This window comes from Sitophilus oryzae, unplaced genomic scaffold, assembly GCF_002938485.1.
Source record: "Sitophilus oryzae breed Bouriz unplaced genomic scaffold, Soryzae_2.0 scaffold_119_pilon_pilon, whole genome shotgun sequence".
Classification (NCBI taxonomy): Eukaryota; Metazoa; Arthropoda; class Insecta; order Coleoptera; family Curculionidae; genus Sitophilus; species Sitophilus oryzae.
The window spans coordinates 482848-505327 of NW_022145837.1; the positions used below are offsets into that span (position 1 = coordinate 482848).

Sequence of the window (22480 nt, forward strand, 5' to 3'; positions counted from 1 at the left end):
ACTAGTAGCAACTTCTTAACCTAAAAATTAATTGCACTACCACCTAGCGCCCGAGGCTGGAACGATTTTATTTGAAATTTCCATGGAAACGGTGGAACCGCTTTTGCTATTTTACTTTCCCGCCCCTGCAGAAAAACCAGCCTTCTCGCGCAGGTTAATTTGGTGACAGTTATAACCGATTTTTTCAGGAACCGTGTTCCGTAATAAGAAAACTTTCAGGAAACCGATAGAAACGGAACATAAAACCATAACCAAGGTAAGCAACGGAATACACCCTAAAAGTTTAATCGATATCAACTTCACTTACTTTTGTGTCATCCAAACCCACGGTTCGAAAGTGTCCTGGCTGCTCATAAACTGTTCGACTTTTCGCTGTTCCTCGACCCAACTGAGTTTGTCGAGTTGATTTTGGCTTTCGGGCAATAGACAGTAATTAGTAGCCTTAACTTCGCTGAATATGCCCAAAATATTTCCCCATTGAATACCTGGAATAACAAGAAAAACAAACAGTAGTGTGTGTATGGACGTTTTAAAACCAAGTTTACATTTCAATCATTTTTATTACGTAACAGTTTTTTTTAAACCAAGTACTTTTGTCTATTAATACTAATCTTATACCGGGTCCAGACCAAGACAAAAAATAAACACGATTTTGAGACAAAAACAAGACAAACTTGCGACAAAAAATGGGTAATTCTGACAAGACAAACTTGAGACAAATTGTCCACACCGCAAGGACAAAAGTACAACAAAGTCAAAAGTTTAGTTGTTACCAATGAGTTTTATTAACCATGTGTAATTTCACTGGTCTCCTACCTGACTCGAGACGGGACATTGAAAAGTCTCCGAATTTTAAAACAAAACAAAAGTTTGGTTTAGGTATGTGGATGATATTTTGCTGTTTTGACACACATTCAGACACCATGGATAATTTTATTTCTAAGTTAAATAATCGTTTTCCTTCCATTAAATTTACGCATGAAATTGAGAACAACGACAGATTACCATTTCTAGATGTATTAGTTATTAGAAATGCTAATAATTGCCTGGAATTTGATATCTATAGGAAAAATACGACCACACGCAGATATATTCCTAATGAATCACATCATAGTGTTGAACATAAAATGGCTAGTTTAAATTTCTTAGTTCATAGATTATTTAGTTTCCCACTTTCCAACGAAAGATATGAAATAGAAAGAGATTACATTAGGAATGTAGCTGAGTATAATGGATATTCTCCTTCACGAGTTGATCAATTAATTAGAAAACGTAGGTATAGGTTAATGATTTCTGAAAATTCGACTTTTCAAGTGGAGAAAGATACGTCTGAATATTTTTCGATACCGTTTGATAGAGAGTTATCCCGTGGTCTAAAAGGAATTTTTAAGAATGTCAATTATAAACTTGTGTATAGTGCTAATAATAAATTACAACAATTATTAGGTAATCCAAAGAATAAAACACCTCCACTGGAAAGGTCGGGTATTTATGAAATTTCTTGTAAAGATTGTAATCAGAAATATGTTGAGGAAACTAGAAGATCAATATTAACTAGATTTAAAGAACATTTAGCTCAGATAAGATATGGTAGACCGGATAAATCTTCCGTTGTCGAACATATTGTTGATAAAGAACATTGTATAGGTCTTAATAATTTAAAATTAATTAAACAACTCTCAAATTACAGGCAATTAGATGCATATGAAAGCATCAGAATTAATAAATGTAAAGATAGTATGAACAGAGACAACGGTCCAATTCCTTCAAGTTCTTTGTTCCTACTACTCTAGTGGCGGAAATCTAACTGTTTTGCTCAGTGGGTTCTGACTCGGTTGGCTATATTTTGCCACGCCCACTCGGTGCCCACTGGGCGAGTATATAAACGCTCAACTTGTAGATTGTACTTTAGTTTATAATCATCTGCTGATGATGCTAACATGGTTAGCGAAACGCGCGTCCAGTGTAAAAGTAAAAGTGTTTTGGTGTATTGTGGTGATTTAGTGTTTTTATTTTGCTGTTTAACACCAAAGGTTCCAACCCTCAACTGTAAAGACAAACTTACGACAAAAAATGGGGAATTCTGACAAGACAAATTGTCCACACCGCAAGGACAAAAGTACAACAAAGTCAAAAGTTTAGTTGTTACCAATGAGTTTTATTAACCATGTGTAATTTCACTGGTCTCCTACCTGACTCGAGACGGGACATTGAAAAGTCTCCGAATTTTAAAACAAAACAAAAGTGAGACAAAAATGTCGCAGAAATTTATTGCATTTGTAGCAATTTTGTCGTGAAACATAAATGTCTCTGTCTAGTTGTTTTGTCTGCTTTGTCTGGACCCGATATTATATAAAAATTCAAAAGTTTCAAGAAAATTCTATCACCAGTTTTTTACATCGGCGTGAATCACTCTATATACAGGGTGAGACTTTAGTAAGTGTCAATATTTTTAGGAGTAATACAGGGTGTCCCAGGCTGAGCGTGCATTAGAAGTTTTTGGAGAACTCCAACATCTAGCTCGGAGATTTTTTGTACATCATAGTTTCACAACGGGATCTATCGATTAAAAATATTTTCAATATGGCGGCGCTTCCGGAAATACCGGATGTTAAATGGGTGCCCCCATTTTTTATTACATACTTAAATTCTCTGTAAAATTTTACGAATTTTGATATTAAACACTCTATATCTAACATTGACCGTTTTTGAGAAAAAAAATATTTAAAATTTTTGAACTAAAAAAACTGCCTGTCAAAAATATGTGTATAGCCTAAACGTCAAATTTAGTGATCACCACAGCCACTGTGCCATAAATGGAAAGCATGTGGCTAACATCTATTTCAAAAATTAAATTGATTGAATGTCATATAATGATAATTATATATAATGGCGGCAGCGGTCATAGAATTGAGCGATTTAAAAATTATCATAAATCATTTTTTTCAAATGGAAACCCACTTTTTTTATTTCACTAGTGAAAAGGCTTTTCAATTCGTTACTTTTTGACTATACATATTCCTATACCTAAAATAAATCGTTTTTAAGTTATTTAAGATTTAGTTTTAAAGCGTATATTTTCCTTGATTTGAACCAGTAGCCTATGACTTTAAACGTCAAGTGATGTAAAACAATAGATCTGGCCATTTCATATTGTGACGCTTTGTTCAAAAAGCAGCATCATTTCCTAGCCAACTTAGCGCTGTTTTTTTTTTCGATCGTACGGAATATTATTAATAATATCAACTATTAGATATCACTAAAGACAAAGCTAAAGAGCGAAAATACGAGATATATTTTTATAAATACACTTTTTAAACTCTTAAGGCAGGCAGTATTTATAATATAGGAAATTCAAATAATTCGTTTTCTGACAGATGGAAATAAATTTTCTGACCGTTTGACATTTAATGTCAAAGGAAGCTAGACTAAATCAAGAAAAATATACGTTTTCAAATTAAATCTTAAATAACTTAAAAACGTTTTATTTTAAGTATAGGAACATGTATAGATAGAAAGTAACGAATTGAAAAACCTTTTCATTAGTGAAATAAAAAAGTGGGTTTCCATTAGAAAAAAATGATTTATGATAATTTTTTAATCGCTCAATTCCATGACAGCTACCGCCATTATTATATGACATTTGAACAATTTAATTTTTGACATAGATAGCCACATGTCTTCTCTTTATGTCATAGTAGCTGTGGTAATCACTAAGTTTGACTTTTAGGCTATACTATTGTTTTTGACAGGTAATGTTTTTCATTCAAAAATTTTAAATATTTTTTTTCTCAAAAACGGTTAATGGTAGGTATAGAGTGTTTAACATCAGTTTTCATAGAATTTTACAGAGAATTTAAGTATGTAATAAAAAATGTGGACACCCATTTAAAACAAGAAGGTTGCTGTCAACTTCCGGTATTTCCGGAAGTGCCGCCATATTGAAAATATTTTTAACAGATAGATCTCGTTGTAAAACAATGATGTACAAAAAATCTCCGATCTAGATATTGTGGTTCTCCAGAAACTTCTAATGCACGCTCAGCCTGGGACACCCTGTATATTTCGATTCCAGAAACACGTCTATGAGGTTTTTTTCGCAAAAAATTGGATTTTTTGAAATGTGTTTAATTTTTAGTTAAAAAACATAATCCGGCAACATAAATAGCAGATTAAGTTTACAAGAAAGAAAACCCAGAAAAGATCCAGCGGTTCTCAAAATTTAAGCGAAAAATAAATTTTTTGGAAATTTTCATCCGGTCATTTTGGACTTATTTGAAAAACGGTGAAGAGGAAATAAAAAAAATAATGTTTTGAAAATTTTATGTACATTCCGTAATGATTAATTGAACAAGTTGTTGAAATCAAAAAGAAAACGTGTTTCATGTCCAAATATATTATGTTTTTATAATATTTTTATTACTGATGCTTTATCTAGTTTTAATTACCACATATAGATCATACCAAAGAAACTTTTAGTCACGTGATTAAGCTTGACCGACACAGCGTTGCCTTCTTTTGCATATTTTCTTTTAATCAAAATATTTAGGAAACAAAAATAAATTAATTATAAATATATTTATATAAACAGTTTTTATTTACATCAACAAAACTCACCTCCTAAAGAACCCTTAAGGGATATAAAGAGCCATTACTACCGCTTTCCCGTTCAAAATATGTTAATAAGGTTGCGATGAGTTTTTTGCAATGGCTATCTTGTACACTTCGCACTAAAAGAGGTTTTCAAAAGAACAATGTGCGACTGCAAAGTCTGCTAGTACAAATTTTTAAGCTTCAAGTATCACAACACAATTCATTTAAACCAAAAACCCGTAATGCAAAACTTAAGTGTCAAAACGAATGACAATGTCATCAGGAAATAAATACGGCAACTTGACATTTATTATACCAGAGCTACCACCTAAATTCCCAGCGGTAAAGTTAAATACCCTTTAGTCAGCCCGGCTCCGAATATGTCCATGGTTGGCAACAATGAATTTAAAAATCACGCCTTCGATTATATAACTAATAGTTTATTATTGGTATCGCTTATGCGTTTATGGTTTGTCTACTTATATTATTTGTCTTTGACTTATTATAAATATTAGTAATAATAATATCGGCTATTGAAACGATAAATATGCTTTATACAAAACAGTCTGCTAGAAAATACGTGCTCTATACTAAACTGTCATGAAAAAATAATATCTTACCCATAGGCTCCCAATAATTCTTGATGATATAATTCGAAACTTTATCTTGAGCCACGATCAAACACTTCAAATAAGTCTCGGTCTGTTTACAGTCCTCCTTGTTTTGAAGCTGCTTCTTATTATACAGAGCCGTATCCAGATAAAACTCCATCAAGTCCAGCTTTTTATTTTCCGTAGTCTCCATGTTTTGATCGACCAAAGCCTTCAAAGTTTTACTGATGTCGTGGAACTCCGCCCAAATTTTCTCCTTTTCTATTCGGCACGCCTTCTCCTCGCTGGCTATCAGTTTTAATCTTTGGATCTCCTTCCAGGGTTTGCCCAGGAAACAGGCTTCGATGGGAAAGCCCGCGGTGGGTCGCTTGAACATGAGGGCCAGTTTTAGATGGGCGGCCTCTTCCGTTATTTGCTCTTTGAGTAGTTGGACGTCGGGTGTCTCTTTTCGGATTTGGGTTGCGGTAAGGACGCCGTCTTCACCTTTAACAAAAACAGAAATAATTTTCTCTTGTTAAAGTCAGAATCTTCAAAAATTATAAAACCTTTCAAAATCTAAACCGCTCTCATTGAAAAAATTCCGAAAAGTGTTTAAAGCGTCCATTTTCAAAGTAATTAATGCTATCTTTTGAGTTTAATTTAAGTTTTATTTACTCAAACCCGTGATAATTCTGAAAAAGTGACATTAAAAACTTAAAAAGCTGTGCTGTGAACGTGAACTGCAAAAACCATCGTGGATCGTGGCATAACGTCGGTTTCCAATGTTTTATAGGTATTTTATACATGTCCTTATGGGCACTTTCCAATCTAAACTTGTTTCATTTATCTATGGGAACCTTTGAATAAGAAGACTAAGGAAGGAGCATATCAAAAATCTTAGGTACACCGCGATGGGCCTCAAATATGGCCGACTTAAATTCCGGTTTATCAGTGTCGTTCTAATTGTATTTAAAAAATGTAAAACTATGATGTAGGGTAGACGTGGGGTAGACTCAATAATTTGTTGTTTTATTTTATCTATGGGAACCTTTGAATAAGAAGACTAAGGAAGGAGCATATCAAAAATCTTAGGTACACCGCGATGGGCCTCAAATATGGCCGACTTAAATTCCGGTTTATCAGTGTCGTTCTAATTGTATTTAAAAAATGTAAAACTATGATGTAGGGTAGACGTGGGGTAGACTCAATAATTTGTTGTTTTATTTTTACGTTGTGAATAAATGTTGGTAGTTATTAAAATTGTTATAAAAATATATAATTCTAATAAAATAGATAAGTTATAATAAGTATTTATTAACACAAACATCCGATACGCTACTGAAGCAGGTAAGTCAAATTAACGTATCTAAATTCTTTGACATCTAATCTTTGACAAGTAATAAATAAAAGCTAAAATGCAAGAAAAAATATATAATTTAGTTAATTTAAGTGAATTTCATAAATGATCGGTTTACTACACGTATGTATATTATATATTCCAATTGTACCAACATATTTCTTTGTAAAATAAAATAAACTACTTTGAAATTAAAATGACAGACACATATCATTGTCAAGGATTTTGTCGTTGGACAGACTATATTTTAGAGTCTTTTTCGATAAATCGCGATAGTGTCACTGTTAATTTAAGTTCTGCCACAATTTCCATCTAGATTTACTACCTTTATACAACTATCAGTAGTAGAATAAATAATAAATAACATAAAATAAGCTCCGTAAAGACTGACCAGTCCACAAAATTTCAAATCAAATTCAAATGTGTCAAATGAATCGTCAAACAGAACTGTCAAGGATCCCCACCCTAGAGAGCTTTTATGGTGGCTTTTCCGCCCACCATGCATGAATACATGGATAGCATTATGCTCCTTCCTTAGTCTTCTTATTCAAAGTTTAAGGTATAAAATTTGGTAAGTGTTATTATTAATAAAATAGTTTGTTTTATTTATGTTGTTTTATTTATTCCTGCGGAATATTACAAATTTGTATTTGTACATAAGTTATATTAATAAATAATATAATCATAAATGCGGGAAGTTTCATAAAGCTTGAACGAAAATAAGTAAGAAATAGTTCTTTTTTATATTTTTTTGGTATGTGGTGTCTGGTTCTTGTTTGTTTTGTATTAACACATGCCGTTTCACTCAAGTATCGAGTCACTTATAAGCTGTCAATGCTAAAATAAACAGTTTGCGACATTTGTGACGTTTATAGCAAAGCCGCCTATGATGATATTAATTATTTAAAAATACTTGTCCCAACATTTAGTTGTCAGCAAATTTATCCGTTTATGACACAAAATCCGCTACTGTAAATATGGATTGATTTACAAATTCATAAAAACATTGTCAAGTTGTTTAAAATATATGGCTATGTTTATATTTAAAAAATTAAACATATATTTTTCAGTCATTTTAAAAAACCAGGGCAATAATTCCAAAATATCACCTTGTCCCAACATAGGTATAGTTGTTAGGGCTCGTAAAAAGGCAGTTTTACTTACCTAGAGATACCACTACAGTTCCAATTCCGTTTATGATAGCTTTTCTCACTCCTTGATCGTTGCGATGATGAGGCCTACAAAGGCCTACGACTTTGTCAAAATCAGCGCTGTGCGCCATTATGAATCCATCGTAGCCCCAAGTGATGGAGAAATACTTTCCAGTTCCAACAGAAAAATGTCTTAACAAATGTCCAGATTTAATATCTTCTATGGCAGTTATCACCGATGACTTTACAAATTACAGAAAAATATATTAGAAAAACTAAACTCTCGTTAAAAAGGCGTTTTCGAAATATTTCTGGGAAATATACAGGGTGATTCAAAAGCAACGGGGGCACGTAGCCACTAGGGTTTCTGGAACCGGGATTTCTCAGTACTTTCGGTACTAGCTAATTTTTGTTCCTATAACTTTTTTATTTTTTCAAATAAAAAAAAACTAGATTTGATGAAACACGCGAGTGCCATACAAAATTTTACCCAACAGCAGAACTGTTTCATGTCCAATCTCTAAAGAATAATTGATTTAAAAGGATCTACCAGTTCTACTTTCATTGTTGCGAATTAATAAATTATCAGGGTGCGTTTATGTTGTTACTATGCTATATAGATGTGCGTTTTTAGTATTTTGTAAATAATAAATAGTATTGACCAGAGAGAACACTAATAACTAAAGTGAGAGAGACCGATCAACGTTAATTTTTGAAGACTGTATTAGTGGCGCGGCCTTTGGCGTCTAACCCGAACTATGAGCGCATTTTTGATATAGTAGGTTGCATTCATACCTATATACTGGCGCCAAAAATTTAAAATTTGTATATTTGAACGGAATCTTAATCTTTCAAGTTTATAATAAGAAATCTTCGTAGTTTTTTTAGATTATTTTGTTGACAACGAAAATGTATTATTACTTTAAAGCATTAAAACCTATTAATAAAATACTGTGTAGGAACATAATAATTTATTTAACTCCAAGAAATATCTAGCAATAAAAAAAAACATATTCCCATAACACAAAATAAATTAAAATCTTTCTTAAAAATGTTAATAATAAATAAAAACGAAACGATACATACTAATGTTTTGCCACAGGCTTTTCTTGACCTGTGTGTGAACCGTTTATCAACCCAGGTCTTTGGTGGGTTGTGGATTGTCATGCTTTTTCTTGAACTAAAAATAAATAAGTTCAATTTTTCATGAAGGTTTAATTTTACATGCTTACCAGTTTAGGTAATCTGTTTCTGTACATGTCGTAGTGGAGCTCATACTCCTTTCCATACTCCAACTCAAGGCTGCAATCTTCGATATCTTTTTTATCTAACTTGGTTGGGAGTGAACAGGGAAGTACGGTTGGGAGCTCGCACAGAGTATCAGTAGGTATCCCGTAGGTATTAAATGTTTTTGATAGTTTTTATTCTATAACAAGAACCTATCAGTTGAAGAAAATAATTTGTATTACTGGTAATAATACCAGATATAATACCTAGTCGTTCCATAGGTACCTATCAGAAAAGAATGTGATGTTTTACTTTTAATATCGGATTTATCCCATACGACCTATGTAAATTAGCAATGTACGACTATTAGTACGAGAGCTAGCAACGTCGTACAGTGCTTCGAAAACAAGTATTTTAAGACGACAAAAATCTTTGACTTCTCTTTTTATTGTAGGCAATTTATTCAAACTAGTTTGGCCGCCGGTAAACGTTGAGTTCTCTACTGCGCATTGTAGAAGAAATGATGATGTTCTTAGTCCCACGTTTATGAAAAAATCTTATAAATGAATAAAAATGTTGGAGCTCTGTTCCATCTAAGGAAATAATAATTTATAGTATCAAAACGGTGTAAGTATTAAATAAATTCCTGTGAGCACAGTGCGTAAAGTTTCCGACTACGAACCGACGAATCTGAGTCAGGGTAAAAACTTTTTTATTTTATTTTCGTTTATATTCTGATAGTAAAGTATTAAATATTTGTTTTTTGAATCACCAGAATTATGTATTATGGACATTGCAGAACACAGGCGTATCTAGAAAATTTTACAAAAGGAAAACTGTAAATGGATAAAATAAAATATAATAAACGGAGAAGAGGAAGCTATAGTTAAGCACTGTTCAGTTAATGCACTTAAAAAACAAAGTAAAATCTCTGATTATTTTAAATAATGTAGTAGGTATGTATTTTATACGTTGGTATCTAGAGGATGTATGTTTCTATTCACAACGAGTTTTGTTACAGAATATACTTATTCTTACTTAAATTATATTTGTTGAAGGTTCTGCTAATAAAAATGTTTTATTTTATTCGTTTTTTTAAATATATGTCTATAAAATTGCAAATCGCGATAATCCGGATTTTTTATTAATCCGGATTAACCTGTGCTTTAATTGATCCGGATTATCGAGTCTTTACTGTATTTTATGCATTAAAGTTTACAAATAAAGATTTATATAGTCAAAAAAGTCCGATAGAACCAATAGAAAAGTAACTATTTTGTCACATCTTTAAATTTTGTTAAAAAAATAAATTTTTTATACTATAAATATTTTTTTTCCTAATCTCCTACGAACTGATATAATATGACGAGCAATCTATTAAATTACTGTGAGATTATATGCCTCGATAACATATTGGTGCAGATTATTTTCACCCAAATAAATAATAATCCAAACTATACATTGATGCGGATTGTCTATGAACTCTTTCTGAAGGTCACAGAAACCTGAACGCGTAATTCGGTGTTCTTTCGCATCTGTTATAGGTAATTTCTGTTAATGTTCTCTCTGGTATTGACATTAAGACGTCATTTAGACAAATCGCGATTTTTTAACGATAAAATAGTGAATTATCAAACGGCAAGCCAGATTTAAAAAAAAATATTCAGGAAGATCTTCCTCAAGTACTTGGGCCTACAACATCATGAGCAATACATGGCGCTCTGCAACAGTTGCGGAAGGATATATCGAAGAGTCCATCAACAAGAAAATAGAGATTGCGAAAAAGATTCAAGGTGCTGTAAGTGTTCCAGAAACAGGCGTTGTAATGACAGAGCCTATTTCAAGCAGTGGAGGGACAGCATCTGGAGGCATACAAGGTTTTACAATTTCTGAATCTACAAAAAAATTTAATTTTCATTTAATGTTAATTTAAATAAGTAATTAAATTTGTAAATTTAAAAAAATAAGTTAATAACTTCAGAAACGCACACGTGTGTTATTATTTATTTTATATGCATGTATACATGTGAGTAATGTCTGTCTAAGTAATGACTGTTGGATAAAGCATTTTTTTGTTGGTATTTCGATTCGATTTTTTATTCGATTTTCAAATTGCCATTATGAAACGCCACGAAACAATTTCAAATAAACCATATACGAAAATGTGAACATAATAATTCTATTCAGAGTATTATTCTCTATCGAATAAAGTAAAAAACACCGAGAGTGTAATTTAATAATCAAAAGTTGTAGTCATTTCCGGTGAAACAGGAAGTGACCGAAAACAATTGAATACGTTAATTAATCCTGATTTATGTGTCGTTTTTTTATTTGATAAAATAAAAAAGTTATCGGGCTGAGCCACTTTTGCGAAACACCCGGTATAGATAACAATCCATAAAAATACTTACCCCTCTTTTTGTTTCAACCACTTGAAAATACCTGGTATTGAAAGGAACCACGTAGAACATCCTATCCTTATGGAAGCCCTTTTTGGGAAAAATCATTTTGTAAAGCATCTGGGATGAGCCAAAAGTGTACTCTTTCACGCTGACTACTTTATCGTCCACGATACAGTAGCGTATCACTTTGTTACCAGCGTAGAACTTGTTGGAGGTCAGTGGTAACACGAAGAATCGAATCATATTCTGCGACGACACCATGAAGAAGTCCACTATTTGCTTTTTGACTTCCAGATGAAGGGCCACGTCGATCTTGGATCCAGGAAGACCCTAAAAAGACCTTTCTTATTACCTACAGTTTGTCCCGGATTGCCTTTACAAGAAGAAACATTTTTTTTATAAATATATATAGAATGAAACTATATACAGGCTGCTACAAATTCGGGGTACGAGCATTGTTGATTTGTGTGATACAGAGACTAACTTATTTTTTTTAAATACGGACATGCATTTTTTATTTCAAGTTTTGAAAAAACTCGGTCTCCTAAGTACTATGATATGCCATACTTAATATGTTTTTCTATTTAGGACATTTGAACACAATTTATTTAAACTAATTTCAAGTCCGGCTTTGTTTTTTTAATATATTTAATCTATTCATCGTTACAATATTGATTAGCTTTTAAACTTAACAATAACGGAAAATCAAATGCAGTAAAATAATAAAAAAATAATATAAATATAATATTATAATATAAACAATCAAATCATTTCTCCGAGATGGATTGGAAATGGTAGAGCAGTATAATGGCCAGCGTTCCTGGACCTGTCATTAAGGAGTGGGGGGAAAACATTACCTGACGTCATTTGTAAAAGTAAAATCAATGCATCTCAACATTTACAATAAAGAGTACAAAATGCATTCGAAAGTATATAAGAAAAAGGTTTGTTCAAAGAGCCATAAAAAAATTGAACAAAAAATAAATTTGTGCAATATGAAGGTGGTAATCCTTTCGAACATGTACAGCATTAGAAACCAGTTTGTAGAAATTGATTTATTTATAATAACTATGATTAATATGATGCAGATTATTAGATCGTACACTGAGATTTCAAATTCCCAATAAAAAAATAAAATAATATCTTTAAATAAAACGTTATTTGGTATGATCTATATATACTAATTATTAGATAAATCATCAGTAATAAAAATGTTAGAAAAACATAATGTATTTGGACATGAGACACGTTTTCTTAAAAATAATATCTTTAAATTGCTGATCTGGATATTATTTCTCGAGTCCTAATAAAGTGGCTATGAGAGTGTGTAATTAATTTTTTGATTTTCTAAAAAGTAACGACAAGAAAAAGTAAAATTGATTTAAAAAAATCCGTGTTTTTCAAAAACTCAACGATCTTTAAAATTTTTAAAACATTTTTGATGGCATCTTGGTGAACATTCCAAGACGCAACTTGCATCAGTTTAAGCATCTTCGTATCTATTACGGTTTCCGAGATACCAATGCTCGTACCCCGAATTTGTAGCACCCTGTATAGAATTAGCGCTATAATACAAAAACTACCGCTAAAATATTATATTTACTTACCCGTAAAATAAAATATTCCCCATTGTCGTTGTTTCCTGTGACGAACACGTGACTTCGCTCAAAGTACTTTGTGACATTTAGGACAATGTCGGCCAGATACACTTGTACTATGACAGTTGGATTCGTCACATCATGAACAGATATCAATTGTAGTATTCCGCGATCGTTGCCTAGTGCCAGAAATGGAAACTCAGGGTTCGATGCCATAGATGTTACCGAACAATCTATGAGTAATCTGGATACCTAGAAAAAAAGGTAAATATCTCTTATTAAAAAATATATGTTGGTGAAACATTTACGCTTCTAAATGTTCGAATTAAAGGACATAAAGATTATTTAGAAAAGCGAGATTTTCGCAAAATCTAAAATTTGTCAACATTCACACAAAACATCCCCCTTTAGAACTTTTTCTTTAATGGCCATAAGCGGGATTTAATGGCCATAAGAGACAAGCCGAACCGCCCGAACAAACACTAGAGGCGCCACCGGTCATCAAATGGTGTAAAAATTGCGAAAATTTAATCATCTAATTTTGACACAAGGAGTCGCGCTTAACTTTTTCAATTTTAATTCAATATTCATTGTTTTCAAACTATATTATTAGACTTTGTAAAGAACTTTGTTGTATTTTGTGAATGTATAAATGTTTTCTTAGTATAAAGTTGTATTATAGTAATTTAAATTATATTACATAGCAAAATAAAATTACACTAAATCACCACTTAGTGTAATTTTATTTTGCTGTGTAACACCAAAGGTTCCAACCCTCAACTGTAATATTACATACATATTTAAGATTCAAATATTATGACATATATGTCAGTTGCCGTCAAAAATGTCATCTTGATAACAAAAAGTTAGTTATTGTCAAAAGTAGTTAAAATCATGTTAAAATATTAAAATGTACAAGTTATAATTAAATATTTTATATTATTTCAACAACAAACACATAATAGTACAGCGTAATGTTGATATGCAGGTCCAAAACAAAAAGTACCGTTATATTTTTCAGTTTTCGTTGTTAGCCGCGGAAGTTTCAGTGATTTTAGTGTTGTCGGATATTTTTATTTGTGAAATAGAAATATTGCGTTTGGATTGCAAAACTAAAAGTGGAAGTTTTATTGCAACGTAAGTAAGCGTTTGTCCATTTTATATTTTACTTTTTTCATACCTACGACAAATATACATAATATATTGAAATTTTATAATTCGTTTTATTTAAAAAATGTTAGAAAACAAGCGTGTAATCCTGTAATTGACATAATTGTTATGTAATATGTTCCATTTAAATGTAATTACTTCACAATTAAAAAAATGTAAATTTAAAAAATATATTAAAAATATATACAGGCATTAATTGAAATTTTTTGAGTGCGAACAAACACGAGAGGCGCTTTATTATTTACTTTCATTTCTTAACATCACAGACGAAGTTCTAAAGGGGGATGTTTTGTGAACATTCATAGGATATAGGCCATAAAGTAGACTTTGACAATGCAGAAATTATAACGAAATGATCGACAACTTGTAAACGAAAAATAAGGCATTATTTAATTAATATATCTAACATGGAAAATACTACATCATTCTAAATATTCTTTGGTAATATAATTTACCACCATATTAAAAGAATAATAATATTCTACAATTTCCAACGTCGCATCAGTTCAAGATCATTTTTGGATAAAGTTGATATCATATACACATATATTATGATTTGTTAAAAAATCTTTAAAAAAAAAATTATATTTCCCTCTGGCAATACAGGTGGTAGCTCTGCTGTAAGAAATGTCAAGTTGCCACATTTATTCATTTGTTTCAGACATTTTGAATTGTTTTGACACTCTAGTTTTTTATTACGAATTTTAAAAAAATTTACTAGCAGACCTTGCAGTCTAACATTGTTCTTTTTAGAACCTCTTTTAGTGCGAACTGTACAAGATAGCTTAATAGCCGTAAAAAACTCATCACAACTTTATTAGAATATTTTGAACTGGAAAGCGGTAGTAATGGCCCTTTATGTCCCTTAAGTGCTGTTAAGAAGGTAAGTTCTGTTAATGTAAATAATAACCGTTTATATATTTATAATTAATTCGTTTTTGTTTTTCAAAATGTTGTGTCAAGCTTAATCACGTGACTAAAAATATATTTGGTATGATCTATGTATGGTAATTAAAACTAGATAAAGCGTCAGTAATAAATATTATAAAAACATAATATATTTGGAGGTGAAACACGTTTTCTTTTTGATTTTAACAACTTGTTCAATTAATCATTAAGAGACGTGCTTAAAATTTTCAAAACGTTATGAACTGATCTCAGACACACCCTAAAAATATATTTATAGTGTTATACGTTAAAAAGTTTGTTTTTTTAAATAAATAAACATATTATTAGTATTTCTTACAGGTTCTCCATCGTCTATTCTGTAAATTATAAGATCGTTATTTCCACGTAATACAACGAAATACTCTCCACCTGGTTCAATAGGACAGATATTCGTGTAATGTGACTTGTTTGGGTTCAATACTGTGAAACTCTCCGGTGTATTTCCTAAAATAATTCTTTAATATAACAGCTTCTTGAATAAAAAGGCTAATAAAGTGTTTTGTACCGAGTAAAACTATCTCGTTTTCGCTAGAAATAGCGACACATTTATCAAATCGGTTGCAAATGACTCCAGTGAGTTTGTTCGAAATGGGGTACTTCCAGTCGCATACCCAGTCGCCAACCACCTTTTTGTAATGCTAGAAAAGTCGAATAAAAAGATTAGAAAATACATTTAAAAAAAACAGTAGTCAAACGAAGAAAAAAGAAAATTATTAGTTAATAATTATTAGTTAAAAAAACATTACCGGGTGCGTCTCAAAAGTGGCTCACCTTTTTTATTTTAACAGATAAAAATACAAGACTTCTTGTGTTAGTATATGAGATAAATTAGGATAAATTGACGTATTCAATTGTTTTCGGTCACTTCCTGTTTCACCGGAAATTACTACAACTTTTGATTTTTAAATGGTACCCTCCGTATATTTCTATTTTATTCGATAGAAAATGACATTCTGAATAGAATGACGTATCATATGTCAACTTTTGACATTTTCGCATATGGATTATTTGAAATTGTAACATGCGGTTCATAACGACAATTTGGCTCGAAATACTAAGAGTGTGTACCGATTTATTCGTAAAAAATGCTTTTTTCAAATATGCTAATGAGCCACCCTTGCTTCATTTGAAGAAAATTAATTTAAACGAATTAAATAATGTATAGATCACAATTTTCAAAAATATATACGTATATATAATACGTTAATCAATCCTAATTTATGTCATCTACTAACATACTAAATCTCGTTTATTTATTTGAAAAAATAAAAAAATTATAGGGGTGAACCACTTTTCAGACGAACCCGGTATATGAATTTTTTGGTATAAAATGAAAAATTTCCACACAAAAATTTTTTTATAACCTTTATTTCTGGAATTGGACCAATAACTGTTAGACCATGCTGGAACCAACACATGGACGTTGGTATATCTCCTTCTTCATTCACCTCAATGACAACTTCTAAGTAAAAGTCTCTGTCATACTAAAAAATATGTATAACGTAAATCGACTAATTTGCAAAAAATACAAGGTGTCTCAGAAATAAGTGCAAGTATTTTTAGGGGTGGTAGATCTGGCCAAAAGAAACATCTTTTCAATTTACCATTTTTTAAATAAATTGAAAATAACCAAGATATTTAACTTTGAAATTTTGAAAAAATAATGCCGGCAGCAATCGACAATCAGCCGAAAATACCAAGCAATTACCAGAATATCAGATTGTTCGACGGCCAGTGTTGACACATCGATTAGAAAGATTTAAAAACAACTGAGAAAATTCAGATTAAAAGATTAATAAAAACTTACCTAACGTTACAAAACGGGACTCTGATAGATAACAGATCGATGAAATTATGTTAGAGCGTCGTTTTATCACTTTACCTAGAACCGCAGCTCTACACTTAACAACACTTAACAACACTTCATTGCACTGCGATTCTAGACAATACTACACTCAAATACAGCTAGTTAGCTTTAACAAAATTTTACCTCTTTACGACGTATACGTCTCGTCTAGCATGAAACTGATATAAATAAAGTTATTTTCCGTAGTTTTTTGCGTCGATAGTTCAAGTTATTGTGAACTTATAAATATTCCGAAAAATAACGTAGGAAGTGGCGGCGACACTGTATTTCCTGCATGCACCGTAAACAAATTTAAGGAGAATGAACAGCGGCACTCAAAAGTTTCTCAACATTATTAGGAGAATGTCAAGAAAAATAAAAAAAAACTTCATGGGTGTGTTTCTATCAGTTAAAATACTTGCACTTGTTTCTGAGACACCCTGCATAGCCAGTCTTACTGTATAAATCGTTCCTTTGGCATCAACAATATAACAGATCGCATCCGTGGTCCATAAAACATCCAAAAATGGCGCCGGTTTCAATTTTCCCAGATGTATTTCGTGTTTCGAGAAAATTGAGGACTTGCAAACAGTAAACACGTCCCAAATGTACATATTGTTCGATCCTATTCCTAAATGAGCTAGAAATATCGGTCTGCCATAGCTACATCTATAGGAAATATGATTAAAATATATTATTACTATAATCTTACTATAATCTAAATAATATAATAAAAAAAAGTTTTCCAACCATTTTTTTAAATGTAACTCCCTGTATATTATTGCAATTTTGGCTTCCTTTCAGATCACTTGACATAATCCTAAAATATGAGTAAATAGTCCGTTTGGTACAAACCGTACATTGTGAGACAGGAAATTGTAGAGAGAAACAAGCCCTATAACATAGAATACAACATTTTAATGAACAGTGCTTTCCATAAAATCAATAAAAGGAAAAATATAAGAAATAATATACATGTACTGATTTCTTTCGAAAATCGACAAGTATAAAATTATGAACCCTTCCCCGACACAAACTGTTCATTATGAGACAGGAAATTGTAGAGAGAAACAATATCCTATAACATAGGATACAACATTTTAATGAACAGTACTTTCCATAAAATCAATAAAATGAAAAATATACGAAATAATATACATGTACTGATTTCTTTCGAAAATCGACAACTATGAAACTATGATCTCTTCCAGGACACAAACGGTACATTGTGAGACAGGAAATTGTAGAGAGAAACAAGTCCTATAACATAGAATACAACATTTTAATGAACAGTGCTTTCCATAAAATCAATAAAATGAAAAATATACGAAATAATATACATGTACTGATTTCTTTCGAAAATCGACAACTATGAAACTATGAACCCTTCCCAACACACAAACAGTACATTGTGAGACAGGAAATTGTAGAGAGAAACAAGCCCTATAACATAGAATACAACATCTTTAATGAACAGTGCTTTCCATAAAATCAATAAAATGAAAAATATACGAAATAATATACATGTGCTGATTCTTTCGAAAATCGACAACTGTAAAACTATGATCCCTTTCCGGACACAAACGGTTCATTGTGAGACAGGAAATTGTAGAGAGAAACAAGTCCTATAACATAGGATACAACATTTTAATGAACAGTGCTTTCCATAAAATCAATAAAATGAAAAATATACGAAATAATATACATGTACTGATTTCTTTCGAAAATCGACAACTGTGAAACTATGATCCCTTTCCGGACACAAACGGTACATTGTGAGACAGGAAATTGTAGAGAGAAACAAGTCCTATAACATAGGATACAACATTTTAATGAACAGTGCTTTCCATAAAATGAATAAAATGAAAAATATACGAAATAATATACATGTACTAATTTCTTTCGAAAATCGACAACTATGAAACTATGAACCCTTCCCGAACACACAAACAGTACATTGTGAGACAGGAAATTGTAGAGAGAAACAAGCCCTATAACATAGGATACAACATCTTTATGAACAGTGCTTTCCATAAAATCAATAAAATGAAAAATATACGAAATAATATACATGTGCTGATTTCTTTCGAAAATCGACAACTGTGAAACTATGATCCCTTTCCCGAACACACAAACGGTACATTGTGAGACAGGAAATTGTAGAGAGAAACAAGTCCTATAACATAGGATACAACATTTTAATGAACAGTGCTTTCCATAAAATGAATAAAATGAAAAATATACGAAATAATATACATGTACTGATTTCTTTCGAAAATCGACAACTATGAAACTATGAACCCTTCCCGAACACACAAACAGTACATTGTGAGACAGGAAATTGTAGAGAGAAACAAGCCCTATAACATAGGATACAACATCTTTATGAACAGTGCTTTCCATAAAATCAATAAAATGAAAAATATACGAAATAATATACATGTGCTGATTTCTTTCGAAAATCGACAACTGTGAAACTATGATCCCTTTCCGGACACAAACGGTACATTGTGAGACAGGAAATTGTAGAGAGAAACAAGTCCTATAACATAGGATACAACATTTTAATGAACAGTGCTTTCCATAAAATGAATAAAATGAAAAATATACGAAATAATATACATGTACTAATTTCTTTCGAAAATCGACAACTATGAAACTATGAACCCTTTCCGAACACACAAACGGTACATTGTGAGACAGGAAATTGTAGAGAGAAACAAGCCCTATAACATAGGATACAACATCTTTATGAACAGTGCTTTCCATAAAATGAATAAAATGAAAAATATACGAAATAATATACATGTACTGATTTCTTTCGAAAATCGACAACTATGAAACTATGATCCCTTTCCGGAACACACAAACAGTACATTGTGAGACAGGAAATTGTAGAGAGAAACAAGTCCTATAACATAGGATACAACATTTTTATGAACAGTGCTTTCCATAAAATGAATAAAATGAAAAATATACGAAATAATATACATGTGCTGATTTCTTTCGAAAATCGACAACTGTGAAACTATGATCCCTTCCCGAACACACAAACGGTACATTGTGAGACAGGAAATTGTAGAGAGAAACAAGTCCTATAACATAGGATACAACATTTTAATGAACAGTGCTTTCCATAAAATGAATAAAATGAAAATATACGAAATAATATACATGTACTGATTTCTTTCGAAAATCGACAACTATGAAACTATGAACCCTTCCCGAACACACAAACAGTACATTGTGAGACAGGAAATTGTAGAGAGAAACAAGCCCTATAACATAGGATACAACATCTTTATGAACAGTGCTTTCCATAAAATGAATAAAATGAAAAATATACGAAATAATATACATGTACTGATTTCTTTCGAAAATCGACAACTATGAAACTATGAACCCTTCCCGAACACACAAACAGTACATTGTGAGACAGGAAATTGTAGAGAGAAACAAGCCCTATAACATAGGATACAACATCTTTATGAACAGTGCTTTCCATAAAATGAATAAAATGAAAAATATACGAAATAATATACATGTACTAATTTCTTTCGAAAATCGACAACTATGAAACTATGAACCCTTCCCGAACACACAAACAGTACATTGTGAGACAGGAAATTGTAGAGAGAAACAAGCCCTATAACATAAGATACAACATCTTTATGAACAGTGCTTTCCATAAAATGAATAAAATGAAAAATATACGAAATAATATACATGTACTAATTTCTTTCGAAAATCGACAACTATGAAACTATGAACCCTTCCCGAACACACAAACAGTACATTGTGAGACAGGAAATTGTAGAGAGAAACAAGCCCTATAACATAGGATACAACATCTTTATGAACAGTGCTTTCCATAAAATGAATAAAATGAAAAATATACGAAATAATATACATGTACTGATTTCTTTCGAAAATCGACAACTATGAAACTATGAACCCTTCCCCGACACAAACGGTACATTGTGAGACAGGAAATTGTAGAGAGAAACAAGCCCTATAACATAGGATACAACATTTTAATGAACAGTGCTTTCCATAAAATCAATAAAATGATTGAAATTTCAGGACATTTATTGTATATTTAATATTTTTTTTAAAGAAAGCTGAAAAATATATATTTTTTATTTATTTATTAATATATTTGAAACTATCGAAACATATTTACTAAGTTACATATCATAGGATGAAGTGATCTGGAAGGAAACCAAAAATGCAATAATATACAGGGGGTTTGGTTTGGTTCATTTAAAAAAAATCGTCCCAATCCACTCACACCTTTTTCAGCCACCCTATAGAAGTTAAAATATTTCCTGAAATACATCCTCGTATTTACTTTAGGTTTGCACTTAAACAAAATTCTCAAGTTTTTTTTTTTCTAGGAGCTACAGATGCCCGACGCACTATTGCCGTAAGACCCTGTATATTTATAATTAGTTAATTTTTGTTTCCTAAAATATTTTGATTAAAAGAAAATATGTAAAAGTCGGCAACGCTGTGCCGTTCAAGCTTAATCACGTGACTAATAGTTTATTTGGTATGATTAAGGGGTATGATCTAAAAATAAAAAGGCACTTTGGAAATGCATGGGATTGTCATTCCCCAGTGGTCTTTGACGCCGTTTTTTTTTTCGATCACACGCTACACGTACCTTAAAACTTGATTTTTGTACACAAGTTGGTTGCTGGAGTGGGCAAATTTCTCCAAAGTCCTCCAATTCCAGGCTCCGACGGTGTGATTCGGTAATTCTCCTAGCTCAAATAATAGAGAGGTTTCGGAGAAATCTAGACATTTGCAGCCTTCTGCAGGACCTAGAAATAAATAATTCTATTCATAAATTCATAGAAATTTTTGTTTTATTTTTATCTGTAGAATCTCACCGAAGTTAGATACACTATTTTTTGACACCCTGTATAAAGTATTTTTAAAATTTCTATTTGATAATAAAAAATTCACTATTCAAATATATTGACCAAACTCCAACATTAGTGTGAAAATAAGTACAGTTAACTCATACTCGTTTCACTCTGTATATTAACAATATTAAAATTTTTATAAAAAAAAATATCCAAAAAGTTTTGAAAATGGTTTTAAATGATTTCTCTAGACTTGGACTGATATGTGTCAAAAGTCCCCGAAGATAGACGATGAGCTCGAAGAGAGGGAAAGGGTTAAATGTCACTTTTACTACTTTTTAGCTTATATCTCAAGAAATATGACACCTACGAAAAAATACCCTATGTAGAAAATTGAAGCTCAGAAAATTCTCTACAAAATTGATTGAATGCATTTTTTTCATAAGTCTAACTTTTTAAGAGTTCCCCCTCAGGGGGCCCGGGCCGCATTTCCATATCTATCACATGCTATCGCGAATCAAGCAGAATCCTTCTGTTTCTGATGAGGATATATATGAAATGGGTCAGGTTCTATATCTTAAATACCCCGATGATATTGCCTATACGATTTCTTCTCAAATTGAAATCAGTTCTATGGCAGCATATGTAGGTTAATTCAGAGCTCTTTTTAAAATATAGAGAGTTCTACAGGGTGTCCTCAAAAAAAGTTGCACATCAAAGTTGTATT

General features: G+C 31.6%; 1 protein-coding gene across 2 annotated transcripts in view; it reads right to left on the reverse strand.

Annotated features, from left to right (window-relative positions):
* The window catches only part of LOC115891807 (cilia- and flagella-associated protein 43), a 49975-nt gene that overhangs the window by 26387 nt on the left and 1108 nt on the right, over positions 1-22480 (reverse strand). For both annotated transcript variants that reach the window (XR_004051901.1, XM_030912371.1), the window contains exons 3-12: positions 21549-21708; positions 17341-17551; positions 16401-16520; positions 15542-15674; positions 15335-15480; positions 12928-13170; positions 11330-11650; positions 7705-7933; positions 5214-5687; positions 308-485 (exon numbers count right to left, since the gene is read on the reverse strand). Coding sequence is in view for 1 of the 2 variants with exons in the window: in XM_030912371.1 (XP_030768231.1) it covers positions 308-485; positions 5214-5687; positions 7705-7933; positions 11330-11650; positions 12928-13170; positions 15335-15480; positions 15542-15674; positions 16401-16520; positions 17341-17551; positions 21549-21708 (2215 nt within the window). In the remaining variant the exon portion in view is untranslated. The remainder of the gene's footprint in view (positions 1-307; positions 486-5213; positions 5688-7704; positions 7934-11329; positions 11651-12927; positions 13171-15334; positions 15481-15541; positions 15675-16400; positions 16521-17340; positions 17552-21548; positions 21709-22480) is intronic.